The sequence below is a fragment of the Pseudonaja textilis genome, chromosome 5 (genome assembly GCF_049901715.1).
Source record: "Pseudonaja textilis isolate UNSWEBS1 chromosome 5, rPseTex1.2, whole genome shotgun sequence".
NCBI classification, from domain to species: Eukaryota; Metazoa; Chordata; class Lepidosauria; order Squamata; family Elapidae; genus Pseudonaja; species Pseudonaja textilis.
In genome coordinates this window covers 64,559,559-64,583,795 of record NC_141994.1, presented here as the reverse complement: position 1 = coordinate 64,583,795, position 24,237 = coordinate 64,559,559, and the positions used below count along the sequence as shown (strand labels likewise).

Here is a 24,237-nt window from a genome sequence, read left to right as displayed (position 1 = left end):
TCTTAAAGAGATGCTGTGTTTTTGCCCCCCTGCATTTGGAACCACTCCTTCTGAATAATTTTTGAAACATGTAATATTCTAAAAAAATAATTAAGAGCGGGCTAATTTTAGTTTCAGCAAAAAGAGCTTTAGACAGAAACCGAGCAATTTTAACCAATTAAAATATACATATCATAGAAACCAAATGCTTCCTATCTCCAAAGCTAATTTAATTAACAATTTGTCATTTATTAACCATTAAAAATAATTATAAAGTTATTATACTGTTGGCACACAGCATTCGGATTTAAAGGGGAGAAGAAAGGGACTAAGAAATTACTCAATGATATCCAATGGACATCACTGAAAGAAAGGCAAAAAGTCACATGGACCACAGGGATGACCCATCATGTCTCTTTTGGTTCCCCCGTTCTCTGTGGGGGCTACTCTTTGTTAAGCCCCATGTAACCAGTCAAGAAGTGAGAAACACACAGACGTCAGAAAAGTCTCTTTGATGCTGTTCAAGGATAAATGGAAAACTTCATAAAGAAATCCTAGCATTATTTATCTTAATTAAGGCAGAAACTCTGAATGATTTGAAGCACTTCTTCTCATGTTTCTCCCCACTTGGTTTAAGTTCCATCTGACTCACCTTTATTCAGTTGGTTATTTACCCACTACTCTCCCTTCTACTCTTTCCCAGCTTCAACACTCTCTCTTACATTTAGAAGTGTAATACATCAGAACAGAAGTAGTGAGGAGGATGCCACATTTATCATCATTATAAGAGCTATTTTCACACTCTCTGCTCTGCGGTGGCTCTATTCTGTTGCTTGCCAACAACCTTTATTTGTCCTAGAGCAGGGGTGTCCAACTTGTGGCATCATGTTGTCGTCACGTGATGTATCACAACTTCCCCCACTTTGCTAAACCAGGAATGGCCATGCCAATGTGTGATGCCTCCAGCCTGTGGGCCGTGAGTTTGACACCCCAGTCCTAGAGTACCATCTCTAAGCTACTTCCTATCTGGATGAACTGAGCTAACATTTCGGCATTCAGATCATCCCCATGTCTCCAAGCTGTGGAAAGTTATCTTTGTGCTGCAAAGAATTGAAAGATCACATTCTAGATATGCAGGATATTCCCACATTGCAAGGAAAAACGGTCACTTGTGTGATTATCTACATGTTGCACAAGGTGAGAATATAAGGGTATCCTCAGGGTATGGTCTATGAACACCATCTTGATTTTTTGGGACCACACCTTGTGGACACCTTTGTGAGGGTATCTTGTGGAACAAACCTGAATGAAATAGTCAGTCAACTACCACACTCTCTGCAATAGGGATGATATTTCATAACCTATATCTATAATTCAAAAATGTATCTCAGTCAGAAGAATATCTGAGTCAGATGAAGAAGGATATATGGTCCCATTACAAAGGTAGGAAAACAAGAGAGTTGGACCCTGATAAGCTATGCATACTAGCCTGAAAATGCTGTACTATTAAATCTCAGCTTATGGCCACCAACATTTCTTTGTCTTCTGTGTTGCAAGGGATAGTTATTAATGGTGTCACAATGAGCTGGTTCACCCAACAAGCTAAACAACAACTCCAAATGATGACACTCAACTGCTGTGTTCACTAGCAATAGCTGTAAGGCGGGCCTGTGATGGGAGAAAGATCATACCATTGCAATGTAATTATTTCACGATATCACACTCGGATATGAAAAAGTCAAAGTTGTATCACAACAGTGAAAGGCTCTTTTCCTTGTTGGAACTAAAGCTTTGAATCCTCTGTACATCTTCTCTGTTGTATAGGTCACTTGCTTGCTGAAATAACTATGGTTTAAAGTGATGGCTTGCTTCAGACAAGATACGAATGGAGTAACTGAGTTTCCCATAATAGGGAGCATCAAAATTACCCAGGGTCCATTTAGGTTTAGAGAAATATATTGAGAGAACTTAGGCACTACAGAGAAGAGTTATGTAATAACTCAGCATTTCTGAACAGTAGGTACTTTAAGATGTGTGGACTTCAACTCCCAGAATTCCACAACCAGCATAATTGGGAGTTGAAGTCTAGATGTCTTAAAGTTGCTAAGGTTGAGAAATACCATATAATTAATAGAGAATTTCCCTCAAAGTTTCAAAGAAATTATTCCGGTTGCCCCAAACGAAGAGTTTTGCTCTACAACAAGCCTATGAAAGAACCATGCCTGCTTCCATGTCCATATTTGGTGAAACTAATTAGAATTTCTGCAGGTCTCCTGATTGGAGAAGACTTGCCTAGGGTCTAATGACATAAAATAAAGTGTCAATGTGCAGTTTAAGATCTGGTGAAGGATATGTGGACTCTTTCTAGTCTGTTTAGTTTTAGTTGGAACATGAATCTGAAAAAACTGAGCTTGTTTCTTTTAATTCCCACCACGGCCTTTAGCAAGAAGCCAGAAAGAGATGACCATCGAAGGCTTTATACGATATATGCTGTCAGAAGATTGCGGTATATTCAAAATGGAGAACAAAATGGTTTACCAAGATATGAATCTCCCACTGTGCGATTACTTCATATCGTCTTCACACAACACTTACCTTATCCAGGATCAGCTAATAGGGCCAAGTCATCTGTGGGGCTATGCCAAGTATGTACTTCCTTTGGGAGAGGCAGAGAGGAAGAATGGTGGATGGATGTGTAAAAGAATGCTACTTAAATATGATAGCTACAGCAAAACTCCAATCCCAAATTAGAATGATGAAAAGGATTACCTGATTTATTCAGGTATTCCTTTTTTCTATTGTAACCTTTGCCTGCACTCATGTCAGAAGAACTAAAGCACTTGTGGTTTGAAAGAAGTAGCTGGTGACATCACCACTGTGTGGGGAACATCCAACTGAGAGATTTTTTCATGACCCCGGCAAGAGCTGGAGCGAAAGACGGGAGCTCAACCCCGCCCCATAGCAGTACTTGGATCTCAAACGTGGGCTCACTGACCTCCATCCCAGCATCCTTATCACACAAGCTACCACGCTGCTTTTCTATTCTAACCAAGACAAAACTTTGAACTATTTAGTTATGCAAACATTTATGGAATATGCCATAATATCTAATGCTATTATTTGAAATAATGTATTTAATTGAATACCTAAGACTTTCTTAACTATTCTTGCAATTTATCCTGTTGAAGCTAGACTAATTAGTCATTTTTCCCTACTGAAATTAATGCGGTCAATGCTTAATAAGGTCAATGCTTAATAAGGTCAATTTTAATCAATTTTAATTTGATTTCTTTCTGACCTGTCTGAATATTTCATGTATTGGGTAGTTGTTATATTATTGATTAATATGACCTCCCTCTCACTGATTATTGCTTTTAGAATACTGTTCTGATCTAGTAACTGTAAATTCCTTTCTTTTGGGATTATTTTTGTTACAGAAATGTTTAATAATATTTTGAAGCATTATCTAATGTATTGTTACTCTTTTTCAAGATGAATGCATCACTGATTTATTACCGTGAATATATATGCAAGTAGTCCTTGACTTGCAACCACAGTTGACCCCAAAATTTCTATTGCTAAGCAAGACAATTAAGTTTTGCTCCATTGTAGGACTTTTCTTGCCACAGTTGTTAAATGAATCACTGCAGTTGTTAGGGTACTAACACAGTTGTTAAGAGAATCTGGCTTCTTCATTGACTTTGCTAGTCAGAAGGTCATAAAAAGTGATCATGTGACCTGGGACACTGTAACCATCATAAATATGAACCAGTTGCTAAGAGTCCAAATTTTCATCGCTTGTCCTTGGAATTGCTGCAATGGTCATAAGTGTGAAAAATGGCCATGTCATTTTTTCAGTGCTTTGAAAGGTCACTAAACGAATGGTTATAAATCAAGGAACACCTGTAATCTGTATTATTATATAATAACACATGAATGTTACTGGAGGTTAATTCCTTTTACTGGTTTTATGATTTTTTTGTTAATACATAAATATGTTTGAAAATGATTTATCTGTAAATGTATACATAAATAAAATTGCTATTGAACAACTCTTCCAGCATCAGATGTGCTGCAATGTTGTGATTCTCACTGGAATCTTAAAGTTTATTTCTAGATATTATTGATCTGTAAAGTTTACCTGAAATGAGCTCTACTTTAGGCTGCTTCCAGAATTTAACAATGGAAATAGGATACAATTCAGGAAAACCACTCTAGCCAAACAGGAGACTAAAGGAATTTTCAACTTGCTGAAGTGACTTTTGTTTCAATAATTTTCCTGCTGTAAATTGATGGTGGCAAACTGCTTGATTTTGATTAAGAACGTATATGATTATGACATCAACTTATCATAGGTCCAGGATGATGCTTGACAGCTTCATTGGATATGTTGCAGTTAATCAATTAATGCAATTTATTTGAGATGTGTCTATTACTTAGTCCTACTGTACGGCTTTCTCTTTGCAAGAAACAATGGTTAAACAAATGGTGTCAGCTTGTAGGAGGAAGGATCTGTTCTTCCTTTAGCAAGATAAAACATTTCAGGTTGGATCTATTCATCAAGAAAGGTAATCTGAACTAAGAGAGAATGTCAAAGAAACTATCCCAAATTGTGATTTCTGTAATTAAAAAGAGACTGAATGTGATGAAGAAATGCAAGCATGGGTTTGAGAGGCAATGGATCTCTAGTAAGCAGACTTCAGGCCATGCTTTCTGAGAGTTGTGGTTAGTCAATTATTGTGGTCATGATTTTTGTGTAGCCTTGGGCTTCTAGGCAATGAGATTTGGAGATGAATAGGGAAGACTTTTCTGATCCCAGGCATATGTTTATTTCTTCATGGTTTGGAGAATGGACTAAACAAATGGGTGGATCTATAGGGAAAAGTCTAAAGTGCTGTTTATTTGATGAAAGATAATAACACTTAAAGATATTACCTCCAAGAACTTCGAGAAAAGATTTTAGCATATTCATATTTTGAAATCTGATTTTATTTTATCCTGAAGCTTATAATTTTTATAGGGATTCAGGAAGGATTCTGAAATGGTTTCAAGTTGTCATAAAATAGATTACAGTAGTGTTCCAAAATTCTATATCTGTTGAGTACATTGAAAAAGATGGCACACAATCAGAGTTCTGCGTTGTAGAAGATGCAAATTAACTCATAGTCTTGCATTTTAGTCAGTAATCAGCACAAAATTCACAAAAGACGCTGGAATGTCATGGAGCTGAATTAAGTTATCTCTGGGAGTCAGTCAGATTTGCAGGCTTTCATTCCCAGAATTTAGTGTCAGTACTGCTGTTATTGAAAATTCAGAGAGTTAAAATCTGTATATATGAAAGGTAGCAGCTTAATGAAGATTGCATTCTCTTTTCAGACCGAATTACTTTGGTCTAGCCAGTGTTGTGAATTTTATCTTCTGATGTGAAGATAAACTTGTTTAATACAGTCTTCAATAATTTTGAGGAAAGGCTACATATGATGGATACACCGAGGTTGTATCATGCTTCATAGCTCATAAATAGGGGAAATCCTCTACTGGGAGAAATTGTCAAATGTATCATGATTTGAATATAAAGTTTGAGGAACACAGCAACATACTGATCTGTGTGTACAAACAGTTGTGATGAGTTTTGTGTTCTATGTGAAGACAAGCTCTCACCCAATAAAGAGCTATTGAAAAATAACCCCACAAATTATAAAACAAATTCTGATTTAATGACCCAATGTTTGTAAATCATCAAGTCACCTTCAAGTTTCTGACCAAGAATAGACAGCATTGAAACAAAAGCAACAACACAGTCAACTCCACAATCCGTTCTACTGAATCCGATGCTAAAATGGGATTGTTTTGTTGTATTGTTGAAAACCTTCCAAACACATTTTTCTTCTAAAAGTTCCCTTAGAAGGGGATGCCGCTGCGTGGAGATTGACTGCTGGGATGGACCAAATAACGAGCCAGTGGTTTATCATGGACATACTCTGACGAGCAAAATTACCTTCCAGAATGTCATCAATGTTATACAAAAACATGCGTTTGAGGTAAGTGTTGCCTAGGGTTGATCAAGGTAGAAGCAACTGTGGATGGATGAGTGTGGATGGCTTCCTATCCTGTAGATCATAGTTCCCCAACCTTTCTGGCTTTGCAGACTGGTGGGGAGGAGGAGAGGGGAGTGGCTGGCAAGCACACACGTGCAGTTCCATTTGCACCAGTGGCATGCATGTGCGCTCACTGCTCATGCAGATGGAGCATGCATGCACATGCTCCTCCACTGCTTGAACAAGGGGATGCGTGTGTGCACGCTCACCCACCATTTCCGTGGTCCGGTTGCAAACAGCTCAAAGCCCACTAGTGGGCCATGGCCCAGAGGTTGGGGACCTCTGCTACAGATGTAACTGTTCCCTTTATGTGTGACTGTCAGATGGTGGAGACAAGACTATAGAGAATCACCTCTAAAGAAGACTTAGACACATCTTATACACACATCTATAGAAGACTTTAGAGGTGATTCTACATGCTGGCTGCAGAGGTTTTGCTCTGTGCATCTTGTTGAGGGCTACATCGCTGAAAAACTTCACTGGTGTTTTACTGCTTGATTTATTAATAATACTAGTATGGTACCCCACATAAGCTCTGAGAAAATAGCACATCTTAAAGTCACCAACATTCACAGTCACTATTTTAAATAATATATAATATAATAAAGTACATAAGCAGGACAAAACATGAGGTATTTAACATAAGTTAAAATAAGAAGAAAATTTAATGTCTATGGAGATTTTCAGTCATCCAAGTCATGGTTGTCCCAAAAATGCTTTTTCAAGAAGCAACTGGGCTTTCTGGTTTTTCTTTGAAGAAATTTCATTTTTCATTCAAGAAGCTTCTTGGATGAGAAGTGAAATGTCTTCAAAGAAAAACCAGAAAGTCCAGTTGCCTCTTGAAAAAGTACCTTTGGAAGAACATTTAGTTCTGCTTCATTGGTAACAACAAGGGCTTTGACTATGTAAATAATGCTAGAATTGCAACTTATGAAGATTAATGGGTATGCAGGAACAACTGATTACACTTGTGAGGAATCTTTATAAAGAGCAAGAAATTTGGGTAAAAACAGAGTCTGGAAAAACAGAGTCATTCAAAATAGGGAAAATATTCCTGGGTTTATTTAGGTCATGCAGCAAACTTGTTATAGTATGGTTAAAAGCAATAAATGCTGGCATCAGATAGACAGACAATGGCAAGGTAAAGATGACTAAGACAAACTCCTTCAGAAAGTAAAAAATGAAAAATGAAACAACAGAGACAATGTTAAATATAAGAGATCTACACAATCATCTGTGTCTTTCGTGAAGTTGTGACTGACTGACTGCGAAAGACAGCAAGGTGGAAGATGGTTTCTTTATCATTATAGATAAAGAAGGGCAGTGTGTTAAAGTAGTAAAGAGATTAATCCTTGGGAGGGAAGCCATGATAGATGTGGACAAGGTGATGAAGGATAAGGACTTTGTTATGACAAGCCAGTTCACCATAAATAAAACAAGTGGTGATGTATGGCAGTGAAATATTTAGAAAGTGCAGGAGATAGAAGATTGATGCTTTCAATTTATGGATTTGGAGATGAGTACAATGAAAAGCAGGAAGAATCGGTCAATTGACCCTGGACTAAGGAAAAACTGTTTTGTTGAGATGATGGTGAATTAACAGAAATTCACATGATTCAGACCTGTGAGGGATGGGATAAAACAACTCTACATGGCTGAACTGTGGTAAGTAAAAAGATAACAATGGATAGACAAAATTAAGAATTTCCTTAGAACAACTACTGACAGTTGTCAGCATCAAATCAACTTGGCAGGCATTTAAATGGACAATTTCTGCCAGTTGGACTCAATTTAGGACCCCCTAACTAAACTGTGCCATTCTCATATCAATAATCTTAATGAGCTTTTATATTCCATCCAACAATGAAACATGAAATCTTAGATTGTCTCTTCAATTCTGTATGGAGTTTCTCTGTCATCCAAGTCATGGTTGTCCCCAAAGTGCTTTTTTCAAGAGGCAACTGGACTTTCTTTGTTTTTCCTTGAAGACATTTCGCTTCTCATCCAAGAAGCAAAACTGAAGAAGGTTCTTAAATGAGAAGCAAGCACTTATTTTTAGTAGCAAAAGAGCCACCTGCACCCTACTCTATCTTGACTAATTCTAGATGAAATTCCACAAAGGGACAGCCTCATGGAACATTATAGAGCTGGTTGGGGAATAGGATCAACCTATTTTTTAAAATATAATTTAATTTCTTTTAAAGGAAGATACAGATCAATACAAACTAAAGAAAAACAAAAGAAATTTAAAAAGTTAAAATGCAAGAAAGGGGCAGAAAAAAGTAGAAGAAAAATAGAAAAGAAAGAAAAAAATTCAAAGAAGTTCCTTTCGATCAATTTGTATCTATTACATCCCCTCAATATGACAGCATGGACCTCCTTATCTTTAGAAATAAATCAGTGTAAAACCTCTTATATGTTTTAGTAGCAATAACTTTTATTTTGGTCATTGACTCACATAACATTCACAGATAAAATCACAACAGTCCTATTGTAACAATCTAATCTATATAACAAATACCTAAAATTTAAATCACAAACTATAAAATGTTGATACCGATACCATTAAGATATTAAGGTGAAGGTTATGAAGACAAGAGTGTGAAAGGCAGAGATGTATACAGTCTGGATAAAACTGGGATAACAAGTAAATATTTTTATTTATTTATACATCAAGTGAAGATTGCCCATCCCATAGCAGAGCTACTCTGGCCAGAGTACAATTAAAATGCAGAAACATAGAAAAGTGTTATAGAAACATAAACCACCTAAACCATTTTAAATATGATTTAAAATAGCTGATATGAAGCCTAAAATCATTGCATCACTTACATTATGATTCTCTACTCTTGATGATTGTGTCTTTTCTTTTATGTATACTGAGCGTATTTACACCAAGACAAATTCATTCCTCTAATCACACTTGGCCAATAAAGAATTCTATTGTCTATTGTCTATCTATATTTAGACTACTGTATTATAAATGCGAGACTAGAATAGTATGGTGTAAAATTAAAAGGCTCCATAAATTGAAATGACAATAACATGGAAGGCTAAAGAGCTAAAACTAGGAAATGTATGCAAACTTATGGGCATAGCCTTTGTTGGTCTCTATATGTTGTAATTATGCAACATATCTACCTATATAACCTCTTCAATTTATTTTCAGGCTTCAGATTACCCCATCATTTTGTCACTGGAAAATCACTGCAGCCCTCCGCAGCAGGAAAGGATGGCAGCTCATCTTCTCGACATCCTCCAGGATAGTTTGTGTACTACAACCATTGACAATGCTGTGCCATCAGAGTTACCCTCCCCAGAGGTAAAATCTTTCCCTGGGGACTTTGCTCGTGGGAAGCTGGCTAGAAAGTTAACCCCAGGATATTACAACTGTTGCAAATACCTGATGGTTGCCAAAAACTCAAATTTTGATCCCGTCACTGTGGGGATGATCCTAAGTCACTTTTTCCCCCCAGGGCATTGTAACTTCAAATGCTTGCTAAATGAATGCTTGTAAATTGAAGAGTCTCCGTAAATGGAGAAATCCTTATTGTTTTGAGATAACCATTTTGAAGTATATGTTACTGTTTCCTCCCATGATCTGTTGTCAATTTCCAAATCTGGTCCCACAGCCCTTGAATGTCCTTGGTGATCTCCTCTATAAATGCTAAGTTCAACTCTGCTTAGCTTTTGTGAGACCTAAGCTGGCTAATTGTCACCATTTGCTGAGGGATAGATGTCTGCAGACTTTTGTGATAGTGCTCACATACGTGACTTGATAGCTAAGAGACTGAGATGCCTTGTGCCAGTGATGACATGACAGTTGTGATTATTGGTGTTGCAGGAGCATTATTTATGCTTATTGACATATGAATCCCATGGCAGGCATGTATGGATTGGTGTAGAGCCATGATATCTACATTTGCTTGGCTGCCTTGGGACAGATTCAATTGAGATATCAGAGCCATTCCTGACTTGAATGCTGCTATTTGAATGGCTTTTGAAGTTTGAAAAATGGGTCTGGACGATGTACAATCCCTATCATGGTGCCAGAGGCGGTATTCAGCAGGTTCTGACCACTTCTGGAGAACCGGTAGTGGAAATTTTGAGTCATTTGGAGAACTGGCAAATCCCATCTCTGACTGTCCCCGCCCCCATCTATTCTCTGCCTCCCAAGTCCCAGCTGATTGGCTGGATCTTCTTTTGTTGCCCTGCACAGGAGAACAGAACTGGAAAGTAAGTTAATGGGGTTGGGAGGGAATGGGATTTTGCAGTATCCTTCCCCTGCCATGCCCACCAAGCCACGCCCACAGAACCGGTAGTAAAGAATTTGAATCCCACCACTGCATGGTGCCAACTTACACAGACCAAATTCACATGCTGTACTAGGCCACAAGTGGTTTTATTTGCTACTTAACGTGATGTGTGAAGCCCTCCTGTATTTGCTTGTTGAATATTTTCCTAGGATGGAAGATAAGAATAACAGAATTGGAAGGGACCTTAGAGCAGGGGTGGGATACTACCGGTTTGGCCTGGTTCTATAGAACCGGTAGCTCTGAAGAGCAGCAGACACTGAACTGGTTTGCTGCAACAATCTTTTGTTCGTCTGTTTGGCCTAGCTGCCCATCCGGGCTCTTGGCTGTCCTTTATTTCCTGCTTTTTCAACTTCAGCTGCTTTGCACGGCACAGCTGAGGTTGAAAAAGCAAGAAAGAAGAGGCTTTTCAAACGCTGTACACCTGAGCATAGCGCTTGCCAACTGTCCAGGTGGCACAACTGAGGTATTTTGGAAATGTTGTGCATGCGCATGCAAAACACACTGTCACCGAACCAATAGTAACACTGGTTGAATCCCACCACTGCCTTTGAGGTCTTCTAGCACTCAGGCAGGAAACCCTATAATCATTCCAGACAAAGGATTGTCTAATCTCTTTTTAAAAACTTCCAGTGTTGGAGCACTCACTACTTCTTGAGCCAAGTTGTTCCACTGGTTAATTGTTCTCACTGTCAAGAAATTCCTCCTTAGTTCTAGGTTGCTTCTCTCCTTGATTAATTTCCAGTTGTTTCTTGTCCTGCCCTCAGGTGCTTTGGAGAATAGCTTGACCCCCTCTTCTTTGTGGCAGCCTCTCAGATATTGGAACACTGCTATCATATCATCCATAGTCTTTCTTTTCATCAAAGTAGAAACTTATTTTAACTATCCTTACCATTTAGTTTTGTAGCTTACCATACTGAATGAGTGCACCTTTTCCTCTTCCTAGCAATTGAAATTAAAGATCCTGATCAAAAATAAGAAAGCTGGATCACTCCAAGACACCCTTAATCGGAGGGGTCAGGCATACCAGGGCCTTACAGAAGAAACCGAGGATACCCTGGAGTCAGAGGATGAAGATGATGAAGGTGCTGGACACATGCTAAAGAAAGCGCTCATTCGGAAGCCCATTAAAAAAGACAAGGGCAAGGTAAGCCAAGGGCCATCATCCACAGCAATGTTGCCCAGATCCTTTCAAAATAAGAAAATGTTGTGGTTCATTGGCAGACAGCAGCAGTCTCTGAGAGCAAGAATTCAGATGAGGGGCCTACATTTGATACAGGGCTGGGGCCAGGGCTATCGGAGAGTGAGGTGCTGCCTTCGGAGGTCGTGGAGTCTGGCAGCAGTAATGAAGAGGACTCTAGGGAGCCTGGGCCCAGTGCACATGTGCACAGGTGCACAGGGCTGCTCGAAGGAAAGACCAGATGAAGCAGCACGGGCAACTTGGGAGTAAGGCTGGAAGGTGATGGCTCCTCCCATAAGGGATAAAAGCCAGCCCTCAGGGTTGGCTTCTTTGCAGGAAGCAAAGAAGTTCTTTATGCTCAGAGTTCTTGTCCTCCGATCTGTTTTTGGAAACTTCTGACTTGGGATATTTATCTGCAATTAATCTTTTGTTTTTGTTAGCCTTTCACAACCTTGAAAGGGCTTACTCTTATCTGGAACCATTAGTTTTGAATGACTCTTAGCTGTGAATGAACAGAATTCACAGCGCTGCATTAAAAAGGTTTGTTTTTATACATACTTTGTGTTTGTTTGATTTGAACAAGGCTTGGGTCAGAACAGAAAACAGATGTAAGGCTTTTCTCAAACACTTGCAGGCCCAACTAGCTGGATACGAAACTGCAAGGACTGATTTCCAAAACATTAAAGTCTCAATATGTGAAAAAAAGCCTAATGAAGCCATTATGAAAGAATTCCAGCTGGGGAATTCTGGGAATTGAAGTCTTCAAGTTGTTAAGGTTGGGAAACACGGCCATTGAGATATCCTTGTTCTCTCTCATGGTCAGCCATGACGAGACCAGATAAACTCATGATTTGCTCCCAACACTTTGCTGTGTTCATTTTCCCATTTCAAACACTGTGTTCCCAGCTGCAGCTAATGAAGGGAATCAGGGCCCTTTCCTCCCTCGTAAGCCACACAACTCACATTGCTCCCTTCTCCGTTCCTCCCTGTGTGCCCTAGGATGAAGAGGGGATGGTCCTGGGTCTTCTTCTGAATTCCATCTCCCTTGTTCTACCTCTCACCTGCTCTGCACCCTTCCCATTTTTTCCACAGCCAATGGAGCCACACTCCCACTCCCTGTCAGTTGCTTGGCTCCCCCCAATCAGATTCTGACAGGGGCATGACACCTTACAGCCTGGCACTATAGGTCACCCACTCTGCCAGAAAATATTGTTGTGCTGGTTTCTTTCAAACAGAACCAACTCAGGATGTTTTGCATGATTTCAGGTTCACACATGTAGCTCATAAACAGAAAACTACTCATTTTTAAAAAAAAAATGGGAAGAGAATGTCTATGTTTAGAAAGGCAGCCCCCTATTTCTCCTGAGAAGTTAAAGCAGCACAATTGCCAGGTCAGAAAAGGGTCTGAAAGCACCCATTAAGTGTTTTGCAGTAACCAGTCCAGGTTCACATCATCACCACGTTTGCTGCCAAGATACCACCAAGGCAGCTATGCTGTTCCAATGGAAATTCCACCTCTTTCGTACGTGCATGAAATTGACATCACAATGCACGTACGCATGGGGTGAAGCTTCTATCACAACACTACAAAACTGCTTCACTCTTTAGCACCCCACCTAATCCCCTGGTACAGACATGTCTGCCAGAATCCATCCTGGATAATTCCATTAAAGCATCTTCTATAGAAAAAAAACAACACATGTCTGAGGCACAAGGGCGTGGTCCAGAACATTTTAGGTGCAATGATCCCATTATCCTGAGACCTTCTTGATCTAAAGATAGACCTTTGCACGTTCTCTTTTGTTCAAACAGAATGGGAAGAGACTGAAGAATGTGTCCACCTAGAAACTACACTGTCTTCCCAATCTTGTCAAGTACTTAAACTTGACACCGCACAGTAAACATTTGTCAATCTCTGTTCTTAGGGCCATAAAGTCAAAGTGGCTTTACTCCTTTCTGAACTTGTGATTTATACTGCTTCTCGGAAGTTTGTCAGCTTTGAGGATTCCAAGGAGAAGCAGAAATGCTACCAGAATAATTCCATCGGAGAAGTGAAAGGTCAGAAGCTCATCAGCCGGAGAGGTAATGTAAACGTTTCAACCATCAACTAATATTTAAGCGAGCTGCATATTTCTCTATTTATTTTGGAGGCAGTGTAGTTTTCAAAATGTCCTTGAGAATAAAAATGACTTGTGTTAATTTATGAAGCTTTTCGATGTATTATATGGATATATATAGGGGTGGGATGCTACTGGTTCAGCCCGGTTCTATAGAATCGGTAGCTCTGAAGAGCAGCAGACACTACACATGCACAACTTTCACCGAACTGGTAGTAACACCGGTTGAATCCCATCCCTGGATCTCTATCTCTATCTCCATCTCTACCTAGAGAGATAGAGATAGATAGAGATAGATAAGGAACCTGGTGGCTCAGTGGCTAAGATGCTGAGCTTGTCGATCAGAAAGTTTGGCAGTTCGGTGTTTCAAATCCCTAGCACCGCATAACGGAGTGAGCTCCCATTCCTTGTCCCGGCTTCTGCCAGCCTAGCAGTTCGAAAGCAGGTAAAAATGCAAGTAGAAAAATAGGGACCACTTTGGTGAGAAGGTAATAATGTTCCATGCACCTTCAGTGTTTAGTCATGCTGGCCACATGACCATGGAGATGTCTTCGGACAGCGCTGGCTCTTCAGCTGTGAAATGGAGATGAGCACTGCCCCTAGAGCCAGAAATGAGTAGCACTTATGTGCGAATGGAACCATTACCTTTACTTTATAAAGATACTTTTGTGCCAAATTTAACTCTGGGATTTCATAGACACTTCCACGTAATCGTAGTGGATAACCACAGTGATGTGGTTTTTCAGTGCCTCCACTTTTTTTTTTTTTGTTTACTTCTCAATCTAGCCTCCTGTCCTGAGATTTCCCACTGCTTTCCATCTAAATGCTAACCAGGACTGACCCTACACCATTTTTTTTTTTATGATCAAGCAAGTCAGTTAGACTTTGCCACCTAACCCATCAAGACAGAAATATATTCTACTGTCTGATATTTACAGTAGATGTAACCTCAAGACTTCTCAATTTATCTACCTCCCTCCTTCCTACTACCTAAACTGGAATAAATCTTGCAAATAGAACTTTCAACAGTTGGCTTAATCATGTCATTTTTCTTGTTTTGAAATGGATGTTCGCACAGAATGTGGTCCATAAAGCTTGCAGAGATTTGATTCAAAGCAAAATATTTGAGAAAGTTGGCTGCCAGGATAGTTGACCTTTTTGAAATTATCCAGCAAATGTAAAGAAAGAGAAATTGGGTGGGCAATTTATCTGAATTTCCTCAGGAAAAGGAGATATTCTCCATCAATATCAGACCCCTCCTTACTGAGGATGGCACTCTTAAAAAAAAAACCCTCAAAGGAATAAGCAATAGGAAGAGTTTCCTTTTGGGCTTTAATGAAATCATGAGAAGACAGGTTGACTGCTCACATTTACCCTTGGTCAACTTAGAGACAAGGAAGTGCAAGAAGACCTATGGCTATTCTCCTGAAATTCTCTTAATTGTTGCTAAATCAATCTAGCTTCTTCGTGGCTAAATTATTTTCAGGTATATTGAGCCCTTGAGTCATTGTTGACTCCTTCTGATGCCTGGATTAGTGACTGCAATTTACTTGTCAAGATTTTTGGAAGTGATTTGCCTTTCCCAGAGCTGAGAGAGTGTGTGTGATGACCCGGGGCATGGCACAAAGGCAACACAGTCATATAATCAGAAGTCCCTTTATTATCTCCAACTTTGCCCCCAATGTCCAGGTTACCTTTTGGCTGGAGAAAAAATTCTCCCAGTAACAGCATTTAACTGCAGAAAATTCACTCCAAAACAGAGTAAACACAAAATATAACATAAAGTCCAAACAAGCCAAACTGAAGTAATTAGAACAAGAATTTCAGGCTTGAAAGCACAGCAAAACTCACATAGTTGGAAAGGTGCCAGGAGCACAGATAAGCCAAGACAATACAAGATAAAGTCATGTTTGCTCCCAACAACTTGCCGCACACAACTTGCCTTTTTTATAAACTGCATTTCCAGCTGCAGCTGATGAAGTGAATCAGGGCCCTTTCCTCCCCCGTAAGCCATGCAACCCATGTTGCTCTCTTCTCCATTCCTCCCTGCATGCCCTAGGATGAAGAGGGGGGCGGGCCTGAGTCTTCCTCTGAATTTTCTTTCCTTTGTTCTACCTCTTCCCTGCTCTGCCCAGCCACAGCCAACAGAGCCATACTCCCACTCCCTGTCAGCTGTTTGGCTTCCTCCTCAGCTTCAGACTCCAACAGGGGCATGACAGAGTGGCTGTCCCAAGGTCACACAGCTTGAGTTTTATGTCTAAGGCAGGACTAGAATTCACAGTCTCCTGGTGATTGATCCAAAGTCACCAAGATTTTAGGCTTTTCTGCCGAAAATAGGATTAGAACTCACAGACACCTAATGATTGGCCCAAAGTCATCCAGATGTCTTTCGTGCTTAAGGAAGAACTAAAATTCACAGTGCCCAAGTTTCTAGACTACTGCCTTTAACTACTACCACAAACTGGCTCTGGTACCCTCTTCCTCCCAAAAGGCATGCAGCATAAATACATATTGCAAATTTGTTGTCGGCATATATAATCGCCCTTTTAAAATATTGTCAGCTTGTTTTATTTGCTGTTTTAAAATTGTCTGTAGCCTTTTCCACACTTATTTATTTTATTTTAAATATTTACATATTGCTTCTCATTGCAGAAAAAAACAACAACAACCCTCAGAAAGTAGGTCAAAACAGTTGAGAACAGCATTCCTTGAAACTATGCAAGAATATGCATAATAAAAGAAGCAATAAAAGAAGCAGTGAACCAATAATATAGAGCAACATAGCAGTAACCAAACAAAAGTTAGGCATATTTCTGTGCAATAACATTTTGAACATGCCTTTTTTTTCTATTTCTTTTTGCAGCTCCTGATTTTGTCTCACACACTGTCCGCTTCCTTACAAGAATCTATCCCAAGGGAACCAGAACAGACTCTTCAAATTATGATCCTCAAGAATTTTGGAATGTCGGAAGCCAGCTGGGTAGGTCCTTTAGATTCTAACCAAATCTGCCATGCTGTGTGAATGGGACAAGACCAGATTTACATTGGGAAAATTATCATTGGAGCCAAAATACAGTAGATTGGTATTCAATTCTCCCAGAAAGAATCATCAGGGCTAAGAGAAGAAGACAGAACAAGCATGATGGCAGTTTTGGAGGTCCAATTCCTGTGGACCCTTCTCTTCAGTACCTCATAATCTAGTGACCAAAAGGGGGAAATAGAATTTAGATTTATCCCATGTTTCCTTTTTACTTATCGCTCCTGTTCTTTGTCTACGATAATATTTCCCAATCTGGACAACTTTATGATGAGTGGACTTCAACTCCCAAAATTCTTAGCAACGTCTCTGTTGGTTGGGGAAGTCTACACATCATGAACCTGCCCAGTTATGAAATGGTGACTGAGGAGATTGCTAGTGTGAGGTCACTTCCTTCTGCCTTAATTCTCAAATCAAAAGCATGGAACATATGCTATTTGACTCTCCTCCTGGCAGGAGGCAGTTAATAAGGTGGTAGGCTTTGCTTAGGTCAATAATTAATTTCCAGGAAGTATGGTAAATCTTTGTGGTTTTGTTATCAACTTTACTTCACTCATGATTGTTCAAGTGAGAGATTTCTGCTCTTAGGAATGTGATGTCTCTCACTCTCATACACAAAAGCACACTCATTGAATACTTCACCTTTCAAAAGGCAGGACTTCTATTTTATGATTTGTGCCACTTTGGTAGACAGTAATCGTTTGAAAAGTGGGCAAAAATATTGAACAACCGTTAGGTACAACTGTGGGTTATTGCTAAGGAGACCTAAAAGTTCACAAGGACAGTGGAGCCAGGATATCTTACTTCACACATCCCATTAAGCTGTGATTTGTTTATTTAGTTAATTACAGTTGGCTGAGTTCACATGAAATCTGTATTCTGTTATGATAAGTCAGGATCTAGAGGAGCAGTGAGAATGGGCAGAGAGATGAGACCAATCTCATTATGTGAACAAATTAATATTGAAACTTAGGCTGAGTTGAAGCTTTTATGTGCATTTCTAACTGTGAAAAGCTATCTTTGAAGACAAGAATATAAGTACACTGGACTCAGAGGTATCTGCGAAGAAGCTGGTTGGGGGGCGGTTAAGAAATAGGCACAACAACCATCATCACACAAATTCTGCAGTCTACATACATTGACCATTGCATTGACTATTGAAATGCAAATAAGTAAAGGCAATGTTGCACAATGGCATCACTGCACATGGAGTTCAAATCAATCAACCCTAAAGCAAATCTATCCTGACTGTCCTTTGGAAAGACAAATACCGAAGCTGGAGCTCAAATATTTTGGCCAGCAAATGAGAATAGAGAACTCTTCTGAAAAGACTCTGATGCTGGAGAAGACTGAAAGCAAGTGCAAAAGAGGAGACAGCTAGGGTTACGATTATTCTACTCAGAATAACAAAGAAAGCAATTGGAAGGATCCACATTTGACTTTTCCCCTTTCATGTTTTCCAAGTTAACTTAGAATTCTGGGAAATGAAGTCCACTGTCCCAGAAGCGTATCATGGTAGAAAAATTTGATCCAGGGATTGTTCTGATTCTAGCAAATATACCGTTGTGAGAAAATTAACATCTCCTGATGTTCGCTTTCTGCAACAGTAGTTCTGAGGTGGTAATACTAGGGTTCAGGTCTCATCTAAACAGCTGTATTTATCCTTGTTTCTTTCGCATAAAGGGAAGGAGAGCCAGTCTGATACAGTGATTAAGATATCAAACTAGAAACTGGGAGGTTGTGAATTCTAATCCCACCTGATGCATGAAGCCATCAAGGTGACCTTAGACGGGTCATTCTCTTTAAGCCATAGGAAGTAAACAAGGGCAAACCACTCCAAAATGTTGCCAAGGGACCTGTTCAGGCAGTTCCCAGAAGTCAACACTGACTTAAAGCACACATGCACACAAGAGCAATAAACTTATTGTGTGGAATCAGACCCCTGTTTTTTATAGTATCTACAGCAGCTGGTGGGAGTCTTGCCTGAGAAGAGGGTGACAGGTAAATGCCACCCTTTCCTGTTGTGTTCAGCAATCATTGCTTTATTTTCATTCTTAATGGTCTTGCTGTAATGTATAACAAAAGACAAATCATTCTATTTTATGATATGAACTCCGTAACACCAAAAGCTTTGATGAAATGCACTGTATACTTGTGCACCTTTTCCTAGCATGAAAAGAACATTAATTGTACGTTGCTCAGGACTAGGGAAGCCTGTCTTGCAGAAAATTGGATGTTTGTGAAATACCAACAGAGGCACCAGCACAAAATATTAATACCTAGGGAAGGAGTGACTTCAGTTCTTTTACGAATTGAAACAAAGGATCTCAATCAGAGAGTGGTTTCCTTTGGAGGCATGATGATTTGATAGGAACCTATTATTTTGATAGGGAACTATTATTTTTAGCCATTCCCTCCCCTTGCCTGATTCAACATGAAATCTAACCCTTTCAATCCAACATTTATATTCAAGGCCAAAAATAAGGAAAGGAGACACAATGAATCTTGAAAGAGTACTCCAAAATAAACAAGCAATTGCAAGCCCAATCAAGTATGTAGGATCAAGTGAAGGACACTTGATCCTACATCCCCATACAGATGACTCTTAGGCTGGTGGGATGAGAATCCCCCAGAATAACAGAGGAGGTTGGAGGTTTTCTAGTGCAACTTCCTTCTCAAGAATCTCTTCTTAAAAGGTTCCAGTGATGGAGCACCCACAACTTCTGAAGGCAACCCCACTGATCAATTGTTCTCACTATCAGGAAATGTCTTCTTATTTCTAGGTTGGTTCTCTTCTTGATTAGTTTCCATCCACTGCTTCTTGTTCTACCTTCGGATACTTTGGAGGATAGGTTGATCCCCTCTTCTTTATGGCAGCCCCTTACCTCACCACTTGAAAATGTTCCCCCTAGGCCATTTCTGTTTCCTCCTGTAGGCCATTTCTCTTTGATGATGATCTTTATGGTGATTTCCCCACTGACCTCGCTTCCTTCATTCCAGCCCTTTGGATTCCTATGCTGACAAATCAGGAGTAAGGACACAGGTGGATGGTGAATGGCCCCTCCCATAGGGAATAAAGAGGAGTGAAAGGGGAGTGGGGTTTGCAAGAGACAATTAGTTCAATTCATTAGGGTGAAGATCTGTTCCTGACTTCTTGCCAAGTCATTTTCAAACACGTGGGATTTGAAAGATCTTGGCCTGGCAACTCTCCAAGCATGATAAAGGTCTGTAGTTGTGAAATCTCATGAAAGACTGTTTGCCAGGACTTTGCTGGAGAGGAATTCACTTTAACCTAAATAAAAAAGGGTTTTATCGGGACGAGGAGTCTGCTTCATGATCTTGGGAAGCCTAGGTCACAACGCAATTGTTTGGAAATATCTCAATTATAATTCTAAGGGAAAAAAAAATATTATTAAGAATCAATTAAAGATATTTGATCTTGGATAATTCAGAGAGAATAACTACAGGGATTTATGGTAGGTTAAAAACTGTTGTGGACTTTCTGCATATGAAATACAATTATAGATTATTAACAGGGTGTTTTGAAGTTTAGGCTTTTGTCAATTACCTATTAACTTTTTTTTTTTTTACAGTAGATTGATTGTAGGTCAATTAGCTGGGTAAATAGCTGGGGAGTTTATAAATTATAGACCTGTTTTGCAAGAGTAAGGATATGGGACTATTACTGTTGAAATATATTCATTAGTATTCAACTAGGGGAGATAATTTATGTATAATTTCTTTGGTTTTTTTGCACAATTAATTGTTTTTCTTAGTTTGATTTGTTTTTGTTTCCTTTTCTCTCTCTGAAGTTTGTATTTTAACTTTGGAAATGAAATTTAAAAAATATTTGAAAAAGAGAAATATGTTTTGCTTTAATTTTTTTTTTTTTCCTACAGTGGCCTTAAATTTCCAAACACCGGGTGTGCAGATGGATTTACTCATTGGAAAATTTTTGGACAATGGAGGCTCTGGTTACCTTGTGAAACCAGAATTCTTAAGAAGGAGAGACTCTGCTTTTGACCCATTTAACGTTACTGATAAGTATAATCCCATTACGCTAACAATAAAGGTAAGACAGTTTCATGGAAACTTCAACCTATCTAAGGAACAATTCCTTGATCTCATGAACTCAGCTACCACTAAAACATTTGACTAGAAAAGTCTGAGAAAGTTATACTTCTACAGTTAAGCTGTCATTTGAAGGCCTACGTTGCCTTCAAAAATACACCTGACATCTCTTTCCCAGGATTCTCTTCTCCTGAATAGACCCATAGACTAGAGAACAACAGAGTTGGAAGGGATCTCTGGTCCAAACCCCTGCTCAGGCAGGAGACCCAGACAAATGGCTGTCCAATCTTTTCTTAGAAGCCTCCTGTGATGGAGAACCCACAACTTCTGGAGGCAAGCCATTCCACTGATTAACTGCTCTCACTCTCAGCCTAATTCTAGATTGGATCTCTCTTTGATAAGCTTCCATATGTTACTTCTTGTTCTGCCCTCGGGTTTGGAGAATAGGCCTATACATTTATTAAGCCGACATTTAATTCTTTGGAAAGTAGAGGAATAGATTTTAGTTAGCATATTTGCCCTCACCATGTTGTAAAGCATCCAGATAATGAAGAATTGTCACAAGGAAAAGATCACTAATTCCTTACCAGTGGATGGCTTTGCTTTGATTGAAGGCAGGTTGGTAGTAATTGTTTTTTTTTTTTTCTGCAGTCCTAATTATCCTCTGAAGTCTGTGTCTGTCCTGTTGGGTTGCAGAACCATTCATTCATCTGGTTAGGAGTAAGTGTTCAGTTGCCAGGCTTGCATAAAATGTTGCTTCAATCATTTATTAAATGCCATTCTAGAACTCATCCTAGAATTTTTATCCTGCACGCACAATCCCAATTTAGTTAAATTGATAGGCAATCCATTCAAGATAATTTTTAAAAAAGAAGTGTTCTTTCACTGAATGCATTTTTAATTTTGGAGTTCATCACCATCAAGACTGGAGAAGGACACCAGTATAGGAGATTAAATAAAGTCTTGGAGAATTGGATTCTCAACAGGTATTTTTAAGAAAAGGCTTTACGTTGAAAAGCAGTATATTCCTGGTATAGAAGACCGAGAACAGAAGATGTCTTCTGGATTCATGTAATTGATGGGCTTCTCAGAAACATCTGGCTGACAGATGTTGGGAGTTCCAAGTAGATGGCTGTTCCTCACTTGCCCCTATCTATACCACAAAACTGCTTGGCTTCCTCTTAACCCTCCTGCTTTTGTCTCATCCTGGCCACCAGTGAGACTGTCATCCTTATCAGTATTGGTCCATATTCTTCTACCTTATTCCAGTCCTATCTAAGGACAATCTCCGTGTGTGCAAAATCCGTTTGGCTTTTTTGACCTATGAAGGCTATCAGATGACTGTCAGTGACTGGGAATTGAGGCATTAGAGGCCAGATAGGAAGTAGCAATGGCGACAACTCATTTTCATTCTGGTACTTATTTATTTACTCAGGGATGGGCACACAGCTTTTTATCTCTGCAGTAGGCAAAGGACCTTAGGGTATTTTCTCTCAAAATAATTTCTCTACTTTTGCTGATCTTCTTAAGAAGCTTATGATCAACTTCTGAAGAATTGTATGCTTTACACTGCAGTGGTGAGACCACACTTGGAATACTGCATCCAGTTCTGATGACCACAACACAAAAAGATGTTGAGACTATAGAAGGAACATACAGAAGAGCAAGAAAGACTATTGGGGGCGGGGGAGCAGGATGCTAAACCATATTATGAACAATCGAGGGAACTAGGTATGTCTAGTCTAATGAACAGAAGGACTAGGGATCATATGATTAAGTCTTCCAGTACCTGAGGGTTGACTAGAAGTAATGGGTGGAAGATCATTAGAGATCAAACCTGGAACTAAAAAGAAATTTCCTGACAGTGAGAGCAATTAACCAGTGGAATGCATTACCTCCAGAATTTCTGAGTGCTCCGTCACTCAAGGTATCCAGCAAGAGACTGGACAGCTATGTGTTTGGAATGATACAGGGGACTAGACTAGAATAGGGGTTTCCAACTTTGGCAACTTTAAGACTTGTGGACTTCAACTCCCAGAATTCTGGGAGCTGAAGTCCACAAGTCTTAAAGTTGCCAAGGTTGGAGACTCCTGGACTAGAAGACTCCAAGGTCCCTTCCAACCCTATTATTCTGTTGTATGCACAATTCCAAAAATCCACTGAAGAGTATTTTGAAGAATCACATTTAAAACAAAAATCATATTGAATTATTTCAGGCAATTATTTCAAGAAGAATAGCCAACAGGTGGTGTGTACCATTGAACTGCTACATGGTCATATATCCATCTATTTTATGAAACATACTTTTTGGTTCAGGATGTTCCTGTGTTGGATTCATTTTGTATTATTTTTATGTTTCATTTTTGTTTTAAACAATTAAATCATGTATCATGAATATTTTCTCCTTTCCACATCATTTAATAAAGCAATCCTGTTGTCAGAGTCGATGAGCTTTTCTATAACATTGATTCCAGAGTACAACCTTCTTAGAATATATTGAACTAATCGTTAAAACATGAAAGACTTGGGAGGTTTGAAGATTATAACATCACTGAGAATCACATTATATGCAACATTAAATCATCTCAGCCCAAATGAAAATAGAGTATCCACTTAGACGTATTCTACTTCAGAGACTGCCTCGTTTAGTAATTGTCTTATTTAGTGACCATTTGTGGACAGTGATGAGCAATTTTATGACCAATCCACACATTAGCAACTTCACAGGTCTGAAAACTAAAGGAAAGCAGAAGTAAGTTTGTCAGCTTTCACTTAGCAATCACTTTGTTTATTGACTTAGTTATCATTCCCAATTGTTGTCCCTAAATGAGAACCACCTTGAAATATGATTTAAAACTTGAAACTTGATTCAAAAAATGTGTACAAGGCCCATCATTTGATATTGTATCAACTTACAACAATAAAACAGTATAAAGTATAAAAAAACAGACTGCAAGATAAATCAACCTTAATCTACCATTTAAATAAACCATTAAAAATAGTTTGCATGATTTGAGAAATACAGAGAGCTGTGGGATCAATGAACCTACAACCTAATACCTCACTGCATCCAGTTTTATGAGGATCAAACCAGTGGTGGGATTCAAATTTTTTTTACTACCAGTTCTGTGGGCGTGGCTTGATGGGCATTGCAGGGGAAGGTTACTGTGAAATCCCCATTCCCTCCCCACCCCCACTAATCTGCTTTCTAGCTCCGTTCTCCTGTGCAGGGCAACAAAAGAAGACCCAGCTGATCAGCTGGGACTCAGGAGGCAGAGAATAGATGGGGCAGGGCCAGTCAGAGGTGGTATTTACCGGTTCTCTGAACTACTCCAAATTTCCGCTACCGGTTCTCCAGAACTGGTCAGAACCTGCTGAATACCACCTCTGGACCAAATGCCTATCCCAGTGTTGAAAAACAATAGCTAAGGGGGTGGTGATG

At 39.3% G+C, this 24,237-nt stretch overlaps 1 protein-coding gene across 1 annotated transcript in view; it reads left to right on the top strand.

Annotated features, from left to right (window-relative positions):
- Window positions 1–24,237, top strand: part of LOC113437903 (1-phosphatidylinositol 4,5-bisphosphate phosphodiesterase zeta-1-like) — a 47,388-nt gene that overhangs the window by 13,763 nt on the left and 9,388 nt on the right. Inside the window, exons 3-9 of the mRNA XM_087935642.1 lie at window positions 2,423–2,624; window positions 5,876–6,020; window positions 9,247–9,399; window positions 11,337–11,537; window positions 13,496–13,652; window positions 16,551–16,667; window positions 20,624–20,796. Coding sequence (XP_087791768.1) covers window positions 2,423–2,624; window positions 5,876–6,020; window positions 9,247–9,399; window positions 11,337–11,537; window positions 13,496–13,652; window positions 16,551–16,667; window positions 20,624–20,796 — 1,148 coding nt within the window. The remainder of the gene's footprint in view (window positions 1–2,422; window positions 2,625–5,875; window positions 6,021–9,246; window positions 9,400–11,336; window positions 11,538–13,495; window positions 13,653–16,550; window positions 16,668–20,623; window positions 20,797–24,237) is intronic.